The 12,613-nt window shown below is 49.4% G+C and overlaps 2 protein-coding genes across 2 annotated transcripts; one reads left to right on the top strand and one right to left on the bottom strand.

Moving 5' to 3' along the window:
• Positions 1–3,995: 3,995 nt before the first annotated feature.
• On the bottom strand, positions 3,996–8,942 carry PV06_08264 (uncharacterized protein; the record flags this gene model as incomplete). Its single annotated transcript, XM_016409580.1, has 5 exons — positions 3,996–5,187; positions 7,365–8,165; positions 8,214–8,564; positions 8,615–8,816; positions 8,864–8,942. 5 exons carry the CDS (start codon positions 8,940–8,942, stop codon positions 3,996–3,998), a joined length of 2,625 nt encoding a protein of 874 aa, XP_016259888.1.
• Positions 8,943–9,910: 968 nt separating this feature from the next.
• Positions 9,911–12,613, top strand: PV06_08265 (uncharacterized protein; the record flags this gene model as incomplete). The annotated part of the gene is made up of 10 exons (XM_016409581.1): positions 9,911–9,998; positions 10,050–10,113; positions 10,164–10,808; positions 10,868–10,913; positions 10,981–11,127; positions 11,185–11,230; positions 11,330–11,615; positions 11,722–12,202; positions 12,279–12,502; positions 12,550–12,613. 10 exons carry the CDS (start codon positions 9,911–9,913, stop codon positions 12,611–12,613), a joined length of 2,091 nt encoding a protein of 696 aa, XP_016259889.1.

Raw genomic sequence — 12,613 nt, forward strand, 5'->3', positions numbered from 1 at the left:
GATTACCCTACGAAATCCCGCCACTTGACTGCCGCCACCTGAATTGCAACCATCCGGAAATCCACGTCGGAGATAGCAAATACTGTTACTCAATTACATCCACTTCAATCCTCCAACGCCTTTTATTGAACGGCTTCGACGGCAATGCAAAGGAAAATTTTGCCCGATTTGAGGAAGTGGTGCTAACCGTCCAGACTTTGGTGACGCAAACAGAGAGGCAATCACATAACATAAGATTAGACAATGCTACTAAGCGTTGCCTACGCCACAAGTCCACGCTATTTGAGGAACCGAGTATCCGCGGTTCCATACCCCATGGCTTATTTCGAATAGACTGCCACAAGCTTTTTCGTAGGCCATGTCATCAGGTCCCACAGTACGTCACTTCACCAAGAGTTGCTGGTCGCGGAGCCGACACTGTTGGCGGCTCGAGGGCGGGGTATGACGGAGAGAGAAAATCAAGCTCTTATATTAGGTTAGGTACAAGATGCTCGTCGACTCTCCCCAAAAGTCTCACATGAACAGCTTCTTGAATTGAAGCTTTCCTGATCTGAATGCCTTCCATCAGACTTGAAGGCCACGCACTAGGCTTGCTAGTCGGCAGCGTAGGCGCGGTGGCATTCTTGCTACAGGGCTATGATCAGGCTGTTGTCAATGGCCTTCTAACCTTACCTACGTGGGAGAAGCAATTTCCGTCCATCAACACGTCTGTAGACAAGAGCCATAGTCGATCAGTTTTGCAAGGCACGGCGGTTGCAATTTACGAAGTTGGCTGTTCCCTGGGAGCCCTTTCCTGCTTTATTCTGGGCGACATCTTAGGCAGACGAAAGACCATTTTTCTAGCAGCATGCGTTGTTATCATAGGCGTTATAATTCAGGCAACACCCTTCAGTCTCGGTCAACTTATCCCCGCAAGAATCATAACCGGCCTGGGTGTTGGTGCCTTCACCGCCACTGTGCCGATGTGGGTTACTGAATGCTCGAAAGCACACAACCGCGGCAGATTGGTAATGATGGAGGGTTGCTTTGCGATTGGTGGTGTTTGTTTCGCAACATGGCTCGATTTTGGCTTTTTCTTCGTCAAGAACAATTCTGTCAACTGGAGGTTCCCGATTGCATTCCAGTCAGTGTTCGCCCTGATTGTACTGTGGTTGATTTTGCTCTTGCCAGGTATGACGAGGCGAAATACATTCCAGGAATCGACTAACAGTCGCAGAATCGCCACGTTGGCTTGTCAAGAAAGGCGATTATGAGGGTGCCAAGGACTCACTTTCACGACTAGACGCCTTGCCAAGAAACTCCAGACTTATTGTTGACGAGATCGATATCATCAAGGCGTCAATTGACGCAGAGCATGTGGGATCTTCTGGCAACCCCTTTGCCATGACGAGAAATCGACATCTCCATCGAACACTCCTCGCAATGGCCGTCAATATGCTGGCTCAAATGACTGGGGTCAACATCGTCACATTTTACTCGAACGTCATCTTTCAACATATCCTCGGGTACTCCCCGACTCTCTCACGAGTCATATCAGGTTGCCTGCAAATCTGGCAGTTCTTCTGCGCCACTCTTGCGGTGTTCCTGGTTGATCGTATCGGCCGACGCAAATTACTCTTGATTGGCTCATTCGGCATGATCATAGCCCAGTCTGGCCTTGCAGCGCTAACAAAGTATGCAGCTGGCAGTAAGAGCATCGCCGGAGCCACCTTGCTCTTCGACTTCATGACTCTCTTCTTCTTTCCCATTGGTCTGTTCCTGATCCCCTTTATGTACTCCGCAGAGATCTCACCTCTCCGCATCCGGGCAAAGGTCACGGCGATGTCAACGGCAACGAATTGGATCTTCAATTTCCTCGTGGCCGAGGTCACGCCGCTTGGATTTGATCATCTCGGATGGAAATATTACACCGTCTACGTTTGTACAAGCTCATTGGCGTTCACGGTATACTTCTTCTTCTGTCCGGAGACCAAAGGCAGAGCGCTTGAAGACATCGACGAGATTTTCTTGAGGTCAACCAATGTATTTGAGCCTGTCAAGATTGCGAATAGCCTACCATTAGGTGCAGGCGCGGCGCTAGATGAGGAAGCTGAGAAGGCCGAGCGAGAGGAACTAGCCTTGCACGGGCGCAGGTATTCAGCGCGAGGATCGTAAGCTGCGACGAGGCAGCCCCGTGTCACCTGCACTTGGACGATAGATTGCTTCGTAAGAGTCACAACACAACTAGAATCCACAAGGATAGAAAGGGAGAGTGGTAAATGCAGGCCTCAACGCGACACTCAAAGTTACCCAATGTTGGTCGTCAATCCTCTTCCATTTTCACTTCTCGACTGACCTACGAAAGAGAAACGTTCTCAAGGCATCAAGAAAGCCCACGAGCAAATTCTCTTCGACGGAACGCCCGTTTGGACCGCTTGATTGCATTAATGAGAATAAGTAGATTACCAGCCAACATCCGATGCCTGCCAGTCAGCGGTGGAAGAGCTAATGTGGATCGCCAACGTTGTTCCATGATGAAATACTGACCCAAAAAAGCCTACGCACCCGCGGTCTACCCTTCCACCATTGAAGCCTCCGAAACGGAAATGGGAAACTGAACAGCAACCAAGCCTGCTCTCTACAAAACGATGTAGACACCGCCGTCATTTCGACCGAGATACCTGGTCCGGTGCCAATCGTTACTGACATCGGCTTAGGTTGAACAACTCTACCAATTTTGATTTGAGGGAAATGCCAACAACAATATTACGCTGAAGAACGAGTGCCAAATGCCGAGCTCCTGTCCAAATAATGCTGTGGGAATCCAGAGATCGACGATCCACCCGAGAGTTAATACAATTTGCGTGGAGCTCAAACTCTTCTTGGAAGTGGTGTATCAATTAACTGGCCGCATCGCCTAGGCAAACCAAGCAATAGATGACGATAGATTGCATCTCCGATAGGTGAGACAAATTGATTCTTTGGCTGCCTCAAGGCCAGACAATCGTCGATCGAGTGGGCCACAGCAGAGCAGTTGATGCATCCTATCAGTTACTAGCCTCGTGCGAGACCCGCGTGAAGTCTCTTCGACCTCTCGCGCGAAGTATTCGCGCCAGTACCGACAGGGGACTCGACAGAGATCAGCGCCACTGGCTCGGCCTGAGCACCAGCAAGTTCCATTCCGATTCCAGTGGTCTCTGGCTTTCTCGCCGGTATCCTCACAGGCATGCTATTCTACAATGGATGGAAGGATGGTGTCGCTCAAGATGATTCTGACAGCAGGCACCTGTCTGCTATATCACATCGCCGCCGGACTCTTTTCGTCCTCAGTCTGGTTCTTTGAAGCCGATGATTGGAATCGGCTGACTGGCGGAGACGCTGCTGAAAATGGGTCTGGCCCAGGCTCTAATGACATTCGATGCAGTATGAGGCACGTGAACTGTTGCAACCCGGATTTGGAGGGAGGCGGTTAGTGGGGAATTTTCAACGCGCTTCTTGGCTGGCAAAACAGTGCCACCTATGGCAGCGTGATAAGCTACAATCTGTATTGGTATGCGGTCATGTTCAGTCCGCTGTGGACAAAGTTGAAAGACACAGGACTAGCTCTCAAGATATCAGCCCGCTAAGAACACAACACACGGACAATGATCAAGAAAAAGCCAAATGTAACCGGAGAGACATAATGCTTGCTATCCGTCCATGCTCGGGCAACCAAGTGTAGTTCGTTCTCCCGAGGTGCTCTTCTTCCTACCGGCGTAATATGTCAAGCCAACGCGAACTAAACTCTAAATCTTACCAGGACGTTATCATTTCTATCTCCTAGTTCCACAAGTTACTCGCCTGATCATCTGCGCGTGGTTTTCGTCACAGCTAGGCTGGCTTCTTCAAGATCGACATCGACTCAGGGAGGGCATGGCCAAGGCAGAGAAGTAATGCAGAGAAGTAATGCAGAGAAGTAATGCAGAGAAGTAATGCAGAGAAGTAATGCAGATAATGCGTACGAGGAGAGCATCCCATCAGGGCCACGTGAGATCGGGTCTTCCGCCGGGTAACATGATGCGGAGAGACCAACCTTCCGACTTGTGGACGTCCGTGGCAATTTCACGGAGCCAAACAGTAGAGGCAACTGGTATCCAGAATTCGCATATCTCGCTCTTCAAAACCGCTGCCCCGATAAGCCATGAGTGCCTGGCGCCGTGTCTGTCGCCAATGCTTAATTGAGCGTGAGCCATAGACAGGTATCCTATGGCGGATGTGAAGCCGCGAGTCGACTTAAGAATGTGCATGCGTTCCACTTCTTGGAGAGCAAACCTCCACCTGAGTACAGCTTCAGCGCGGTCAGATCCCATGTGTGCTATACGGGCAGCACCAAACAGCGTACGCATGTGCAGCAGCTGGTCGTGAAGGTTGTCCGGCTCAGGAAAGGCGATGTCCTGTGTCTTTTTAAGAACCCGGTATGCAGCGTCCGATCTACCAAATCCAACGTTGGCCTCCATCAACGCAAGCATAAGTCGTCGGTACAGGCGGCTTGCGCGGTCGGGCGCAGTGCTACCCTCGAGCTCTGGCTGTAGAATCTCGGTCACCTTCGGATATTCTCGTAGTTCGCAGTATATATCAGCAAGTCTACTGATTATAACACGCCGCGTATTCACTGGCGTAGGAGTAGCCCTTTTGAGGGAGAGAAATTGTTCCAGAAAAGCCTTGGCTGCCTCCAAGTCTCCAATAGACTGGAATAACCGTGCTGCCGCACTCTGTACCCGAGACGTGATTTCGATGTCTAGAGTCGACATGGGCTGTTCCACTTCCCACTGGTAAATGAACGAGGCGACATCCGGTTCGTAACACTTGATTTTGTTCTCGATCTGGGAGATATGAAGCCTTCCCTGAAGTGCGTGGTCTCGGCGCGTCTTTGGAGGTATGTCTTGCTTGTAAAAGTTGCGGATCTGAGCCTCTGATTTCGCCATGTCCCCATCGAGGCGGTAGAGGATGGATCGAAAGAGGACCGCAGAGGCTTGAAGATAGTATGGCGTCGACTTTTTCAAAAGTTTGCTAGCTAATTCCGTCGCAGTGAGGCGGCTGGCCACCGAGTCTCTCTCACAGAAATAGAGTATCGCCTCCAAGACCTGATTTCTGAGCGCTGCTCGCACATTGATTGTCGTGGCCGCCTTCTCTAGAATTGGCCAGATTCTCTGTTTCAGTGACGCAGACCTGTGAGTGCACTGTGAGTACTATGCTGGGATGTTTTAGGACATCAAACATATCGACATTCCTCCATTTCATCTCAAGAAGACAACGCTAGTAACTTGATGAAGACAAGAACGAAGAACAACCGCCAATTATCAGGCCAGAGGGTAAAACAAAGCCCGCCTTTCGTGCTATCATGACAATAAATATTGGTTTCACCATGCTACAGCGCTTTCTACAGACTTTCCATGTCTCCGCATGAAACTCGATTCTATTCAGTCTACTCCCAACGTCTCGGACAGACAAGTCTCGGACTCTCGAACAAGGCACTTGCATTCGCAAACACGACGATTGGCATTATCGGTATACCACTCCAAACTTCTCCTGTACCCTCAGCTCATTGGCCGCATTGGCATCAGAACCTCATATTATATCTTCCTGCTTCTCAGCGTCGTTGCCTACTGCTTCCTCCCAGTATCAGTTCTCTTGCTCAAGAATGAAACCCTTATATGGATATGGTCGTCGGCATTGCTAGACATGCATGTGCTTTCTCGAACGTTTGTAAATCCAGCCACCGTGCTCCTGGTCAACAATGCGGCACCGAGACCAAAGCTACTGGGTACAATTCATGGCCTTGCGCAAAGTACATCGAGCGCGGCCCGCATTATAGGACCTATGGTAGGTGGTGTCATGCTTGGCTGGGGACTATCGCACAACTTTGTCGCGTTACCGTTATGGCTTTTAACTATTGTGGTAATCCCAAACTGGATTGTATTGTTGTCGATAGAGGATGTCGACATATCTCGCTAGTATTAGTAATTTTGTAGAGAAGCCATCAATTCCTAAAACATTTGAGCACATCCTTCTATTTGAAAGCAATCGTGAAAATAGCTAATTACATTAGATTTATGAAGTATACTATCAATTAAAACTTTTTTGTATATAAATACTAATTTATCATTAGACAAAATTATGCAGCGCTAAATAGACTGTGTTAATAGTATAATCATGGCTTTTTACCTAATATAAATTCTCACTAGGAAACTACACCCTTTAAAATTTTTGATATGAAGAGTTACTATGAATATCCTTACTATATATTGTTAACTATGTTAACTATTCTAAGTTAAAAGTGTTAACTAGTTAACCCGTGTAAGGCTAAGCACACTACGTTAGGCTAAGCATAATAAGACTATTAATTTATAATCACTAGTTTATTCTATTCTAAAGCCTTCTATATAGACCCCCTTTTATATCTATATAAGGAGGTCTTTACCCCCCTTATAAGCTTTCACTCCTTAAGCTCTCTAAGTTCTTAATACTTATTAAGCTATCACTTAGCTAGTCATTCATTAATAAAGGCCTATTACGCTATACTTTTTCTCAGTATAATATAACCTAGTTCTCTTAATAAAAAGTTATTTAGCGCTTATTATTTACGTTATTAATCTTTATATTATATATTCTTTTATTTTATATTATATATTCTTAAAAGTTTAATTTCTCTTTTTATTCTAGCGAGTAAATAGCGTCGCTTTAAGTCGTCTTAGTTTAGCCTAACTTAGTTTATCTCACTTATAGCCTAGTTTTAACTCACTCTAGCGCCTATGTAAGGGTGAATTAGGGGTTAAGTCATAGGTGCGCCCAGTCTTCACCCATCGTGAGCGCTAAAATTAAATCAGGGGGTGAGCGAAGGGTGGTGAAGATCGGCGACGGCCTATGATTAGTCCGTGCCTATGGGGGCCATGAGCGACTTTCGAGTACAGGAAATCCAACCCTTCCCTCTTTCCCTTTTCTCCCTCCCTCGTGGTACTTTACCTGTTACGTCAACACCGAGTATCAGCACTGAGGGATATGGGGCGACCTCCTAAGATGCGCGTTCTGTTGTCATTCTACTGGGGCTAGCTAACGAGGGTGGTTTAATGCTCGAGGGGGGAAATCCGTTCTCGAAATCAGCCAGGGCCAGGGAGGCTTCTAATGGTGCCGTTTGCTGTTAGTACGAACACCTTATCTCTTGCTTTCCTGTCACCTCGTGTGCTAGAGAACATGGTCAGGGTTATAGATGTCTCTGAGAGATATATAGAGCCGATTCAGGCCGCAAAGGTTGTAATGTCCAGATGTATGATCGTAAGGCAAGTGGTTCAAGCGAAGATTATGAGTTGTCGTTGAGAACTGGCACTGATTTCTCTTTCAGCGCATACTGGGGGATATCTTCCCCTGCCCTCCAGCGATATTTGGACGCTGGATGATCATCCCTTACTCTAGGCCCTTTTTCATCTGCGCTGTAGTTCTCCCTGGCAGTGCCTCCAGGGACAGCGTAATCGTCCCAAAACAAGCCACGCCGCCTCAGCTCAGGGAGGAGGTACTTGATGATGTCCTGGAAATTGCCCGGCGATATTGCATACGAGATGTTAAAGCCGTCGATGCCAGTTTCGTCGACGATGCGCTCCAGCTGGTCGGCCACGGTCGAGGCAGACCCGATCGCTTTGATGTGCGGGCCGCCCAGGGCGAGCTCTTTGGTGATACGGGCTTTGGTCCATTTGACGCTCTGGCCACCGGGTACCATGGCACTCCACGCTTCTAACATGCCCTGCACGGCACCCGGGAAGCCTGGCGCGAAGCGGAAGTCTTCGTCGTCACCCCAGGTCGAGATATCGACGCCATACCACCCGCCAAACAGTGCGAGCGTGCCGTCGTCGTCGGCGTAGGACAGGTATTCGTCGTATTTCGCCTGAGCCTTGGCGTCGGTCTCGTCAACGATTATCAGAATCCCTGCGATGAGCTTGATGCCGTTCGGATCGCGACCAACCTCGTTCGCGAGGGTGCGAATCGCCTCGACACCGCGTTTGATCACCTTCGGCTCCATCCCGGGCAGAAACATGGCTTCGGCGTGCTTGGTCGCGAAAACTTTGCCGGCACTGCTGGTTCCAGCTTGGAAGATGTAGGGCGTTCGTTGCGGCGATGGCTCAACTGTGTGTGGTCCCGCTGACTTGAACCATTCTCTTTGCTGGTGTTAGAGCCAGCAAGCTGGGACAAGTCGAGGAGCTCACCCTTGGTGATTGATGCGGCGGACACGACCGGGCACCGTGTACTGCCTGCTTTTGAAATCCTCAACTACAGCATCGTCTCTCCACGAACCTTCCCACAGCTTGTACGAGACATCTAGGTACTCGTCAGCCTTAGCGTACCGTGTGTCATGTGGAACCTGAGTATCGAGGCCAAAATTTCGCGCCGCATTCTCCAGGTAGCTGGTAACGATGTTCCAGCCCACTCGACCTCCTGTAAGGTGATCCAGGGTGGAAAATCGTCGAGCAAGGGAGAATGGATGCTCGTACGTGGTCGACGATGTAATGCCGAAGGAAAGTGATTTTGTCACCGCCGCCATGGCCGCGATAGCCGGACTAAGAGGTGTTCAATTAATCTGATAAGTCTATGGCGAGAGAAGCCTTACAAAGGATCCGAGATTGGAAATTGGGCAGCGCCAGGCAGGACCGGGTCGATGTTGTCCGGGCCCTTGTACACATCGTACACGCCCAACATGTCGGCAATAAATAGGCCGTGGAATTTACCTTCGTCAAGGATTTTTGCGAGGTCGGTCCAATACTTCAAATTGTGATACTGCTGGGATCGGTTCTCTGGATGGCGCCATAAACCTGATGCTCATCAGCATACTTGACAGAATTTTTGCAAAACCCCCTACCTGCAGCGACATGGCCTGGGGAACTCATAGCAAAGGCGTTCATAATCCATTTCTTTTTCTCTATTGGCAGCGACCCCATTTTCGAGGAGAGCTCTTTTGCCTAATGATTTTGTAGACTTCGATGTAGAATTCAAGAGAGTTGCGTCCAATGGATATCTTGTACATATTAGCCAAATACATCTTTGTACAAGACAGCTCTCCCTATCTCTCTGGTCCTTACCATTCCCGTAGACCCATAGGTCGTAGAGACGATTCTCACGAGAGCACGCCATTTGTACGTGTTATGAGACCATCTCTGAATCTTCAGATAAGAAAGCCAGGTTTATCTCCAAAACAGGCAGCCGAGATAACAAGGGCCACTATAGGCCATTAGATTAAGAATATCAAAGACGGTGTATAGCGATTCAAACTGCAATATGGCTCCGTGTGCATAGAACATGACCAGATCACGGGCCGTTATATGGATGGTAACATTTTAGCGGCTATCACGAATTCGGGGCCGAATTATAATCACCCGCTATAATGATGTATCTCAGCCGTCTCCCCCACTGGCTAGCCAGAGAAGTATTGCTGTATGGAATACGAAGTCGAAAGTCCTGCTCAAGTGCTCAAATAGCCTATTTTCCATTTTCTTCCCCGTGGGCCCAGAAGAACGGTCATCACTGGGGCTCAGAGTCTTGGCCTAGCCGCCTGACTTGGCCTTTAAGACGCTTCTCGAGGTTGTAATTGGCTGAGCATGGCAACTCGTTGCCATAGCCTTCAGAGTTCGATTCAATAGCATGATGGAGCTTGCTTGGAGTACCAACGTGGACACCTAGCAATCATCGAAAGTCTCCCCTTCTGGAACCGATGCATGTTCTAGCAGTCGTTGCCAGGCGGGACGGCGTGGATGGGAACATCTGGGCGCGGTATGGCGACACAGGAGAGTGGGTATTCGTTTTTCATCTGCTCAAAGGTCAATCACAGGCTGTTTTACGTATTAATATTAACGGGGGGACCTCGCCGTCACAGTTGTTCTCTCACAGTAAGAGATACAAGGAGTCAACCATGGCTGAATCTACAGTAGTTCCACCACCCCTATCACAAGGTACCGGGTATGGAGTTGTAGTAGGTCTTGGTGCCGCCTTTGCCATTGGTACGTCTTACCTGGCGTTCTATGCCCACGTTTTTGACTAACAGCCCTTAGGCATGGTGTTAGTGACCCGGTCTCTGAAGCGGACATTTGGCGAAGACAATGAGACCATCGAGACGTAGGTTCGCTGACATAAACAACCTTCACCCTACTGACAGCCAATGCCAGATTCATGGTTGCAAACCGTAGCGTAGGTTCGGGCTTGACTGCTTCAGCGGTCATATCGTCCTGGCTATTCAGTACTGCCCTTCTCGGAGCTCCCTATCTTACCTACTGGTATGGCATTGCGCTCCCTGTTTGGTGGGCGAATGGACAGAGCACTATGATTTGTGCTTTTGGCTGGCTGGCGATCCAAGCCAAACGCAAAGTGCCCAACGCACACACATTGCTCGAGTTAATCCGTGCCCGCTACGGAACTATGGCTCACATCCTCTGGATCGTGCTTTGCATGATCAACAATATGTTGAACTTCTCCTCCATGATCGTGGGAGCCTCTAGTGCTGTGTCAGCCTTGACAGGAATGCATATCGTGGCGGCCTCGTTCCTACTGCCGTTGGGCGTCGTCATCTACACGTACTTTGGAGGCATCAGAGCTACGTTCCTGGCCGACTATGTGCATACCTTCATTATCATGATCATACTGGTCTGGTTTACGATAAAGGTTCTGGCCATCAAGGAAATCGGATCGATCGGAGCCTTGTACGACGCCGTCAAACCTTTGTCCGAACATAATCCCGTCGAAGGCAACTACAGAGGCTCGTATTTAACAATGACCAGCAAAGAGTCTGTCTTCTTTGGCATTATCCACATCGTGTGAGTAGTCTGACTTCTTCCACCGCGGGCTCAGTGCTCTGACCCTTGCTTCCTTTTAGTACAAACTTCGCCATCGTCTTCCTCGACACCGGCTTCTGGCAGAAAGTAAGCTTTGCCAGCAGCCAACTAGGGTCGCTTGCTCTTCTTCTCGGATGTTGACTTGTATCTTTAGGGTTTTGCGGCTGAAGTGGCTGCTGCCGTCCCTGGCTATATATTAGGTGGAAACGCCTACTTCGCCATTCCCTTTGCATTTGGAACTGTCATGGGGCTTAGTGCGCTGGCACTGGAACAGACGCCGGCTTTCCCAACCTATCCCAGAGTAGGTGCCCGGGGGCTATGTAGCCTCAAAGCCATTTCAGATTCTAACTATCGACAGAGGATGACAGACGCAGAGGTCTCCAGCGGCCTGGTGCTGCCCTACGGTAAGATTAATTCTGATCATTCTACTTCACCCATCTAGCAACCCTCGCCAGTCTATTTCCCGTTTGCTTGTTTCCGCACAGCTAACAGAGCGTGAACAGTTTCCACTGCCATCGCCGGCAAGTCAGGTGCCGTGGCCGTTCTCCTCATCGTATTTATGGCTTGCACCAGCATCGCATCAGCCCAACTCATCGCAATGAGCAGTATCTTCTCCTTCGACATTTACGGCACCTACATCAACAAGAAACCGACCAATCGGCAACTGATCAAATGGTCACATATTAGTGTAGTGGGGTCTGCCTTACTCATATCGACGCTCGCAACAGCCTTTTATGAGGGAGGTGTGGACTTGAATTGGTTGTTATACTTCTTGGGAATTCTCATCTGGTAAGCTTTGTATGGTCATTCTGTATTCCCCCTACCCTGGTCGATATACTTCTGTCGATACCTATTATCCCCTAGGCCCCTGTTGCAATTAATGACGGACTACCAGCCCTGGCTGTTTCCCTACGGCATTTGCACTGGTCTGGAAGGGCCAGACTCGCGCAGCCGCTATTACCGCCCCAATCGCAGGCTTCGCATCCGGTATCTCGGTATGGGTAGGAACAGCGCATGCATACTACGGGGGGGCAACAATCAAAACGCTCGGCCAGACGCTCCCCTGCCTGTTTGGTAATCTCACGTCCTTCTTGGTCCCGCTCCCTGTTACGTTGGTGATTAGTTATTTCTGGCCCAACCCGAGCTTCGAATGGTCTGACCTGCTGTCCATTAAACGAATCGAGGATGACGAACATGGCCAAGTAGGGGCGAAGGCCTCGCATTTTGATGCCGAAGCCTACTTTACTCCAGAGAAGGTGCGCTACATGAAACGTATGTCGCGACTGGCGGTCTACTGGGGCATAGCCACCTTTACGGGCCAGGTCGCCCTGTGGCCCTTGCCCATGTACGGAGCTCGCTTTGTGTTTTCCAAAGGGGTGAGTGTCTCTACCTAGATGGAGGTTCAACCGTATTCGCGAAGGCTAGCAAGACTAATCATATGCCTGAATCTAGCTTTTCACGGCTTGGATCGTCGTCTCACTTATTTGGCTTTGGATTGCCATGTCCATCGCGAACTTCTACCCGCTTGTCGATGGCGGGTTGAAAAAGATCTGGCTCGTCATGCGAGGTCAACAAGCTTCAGGCTACAACAGCGAAGGTGTCGCGTCTGAGAGCTTGGCGGACAGCGCTCCACCTACGGAAGAGCATGTTCAGCTGTCGGTTGGCGAGAAGACTGGGTAAGGGATATGTGGGATCAGAACCTGTCATGTTGACACATGGCTAGTTGTACGGAACTCGAATTTCTACGTGACAGCATTTCAAATTTTCAAAAGCATCAGTTGAGGTAG

Source organism: Exophiala oligosperma, assembly GCF_000835515.1.
Source record: "Exophiala oligosperma strain CBS 72588 unplaced genomic scaffold supercont1.8, whole genome shotgun sequence".
In the NCBI taxonomy this organism is placed as follows: Eukaryota; Fungi; Ascomycota; class Eurotiomycetes; order Chaetothyriales; family Herpotrichiellaceae; genus Exophiala; species Exophiala oligosperma.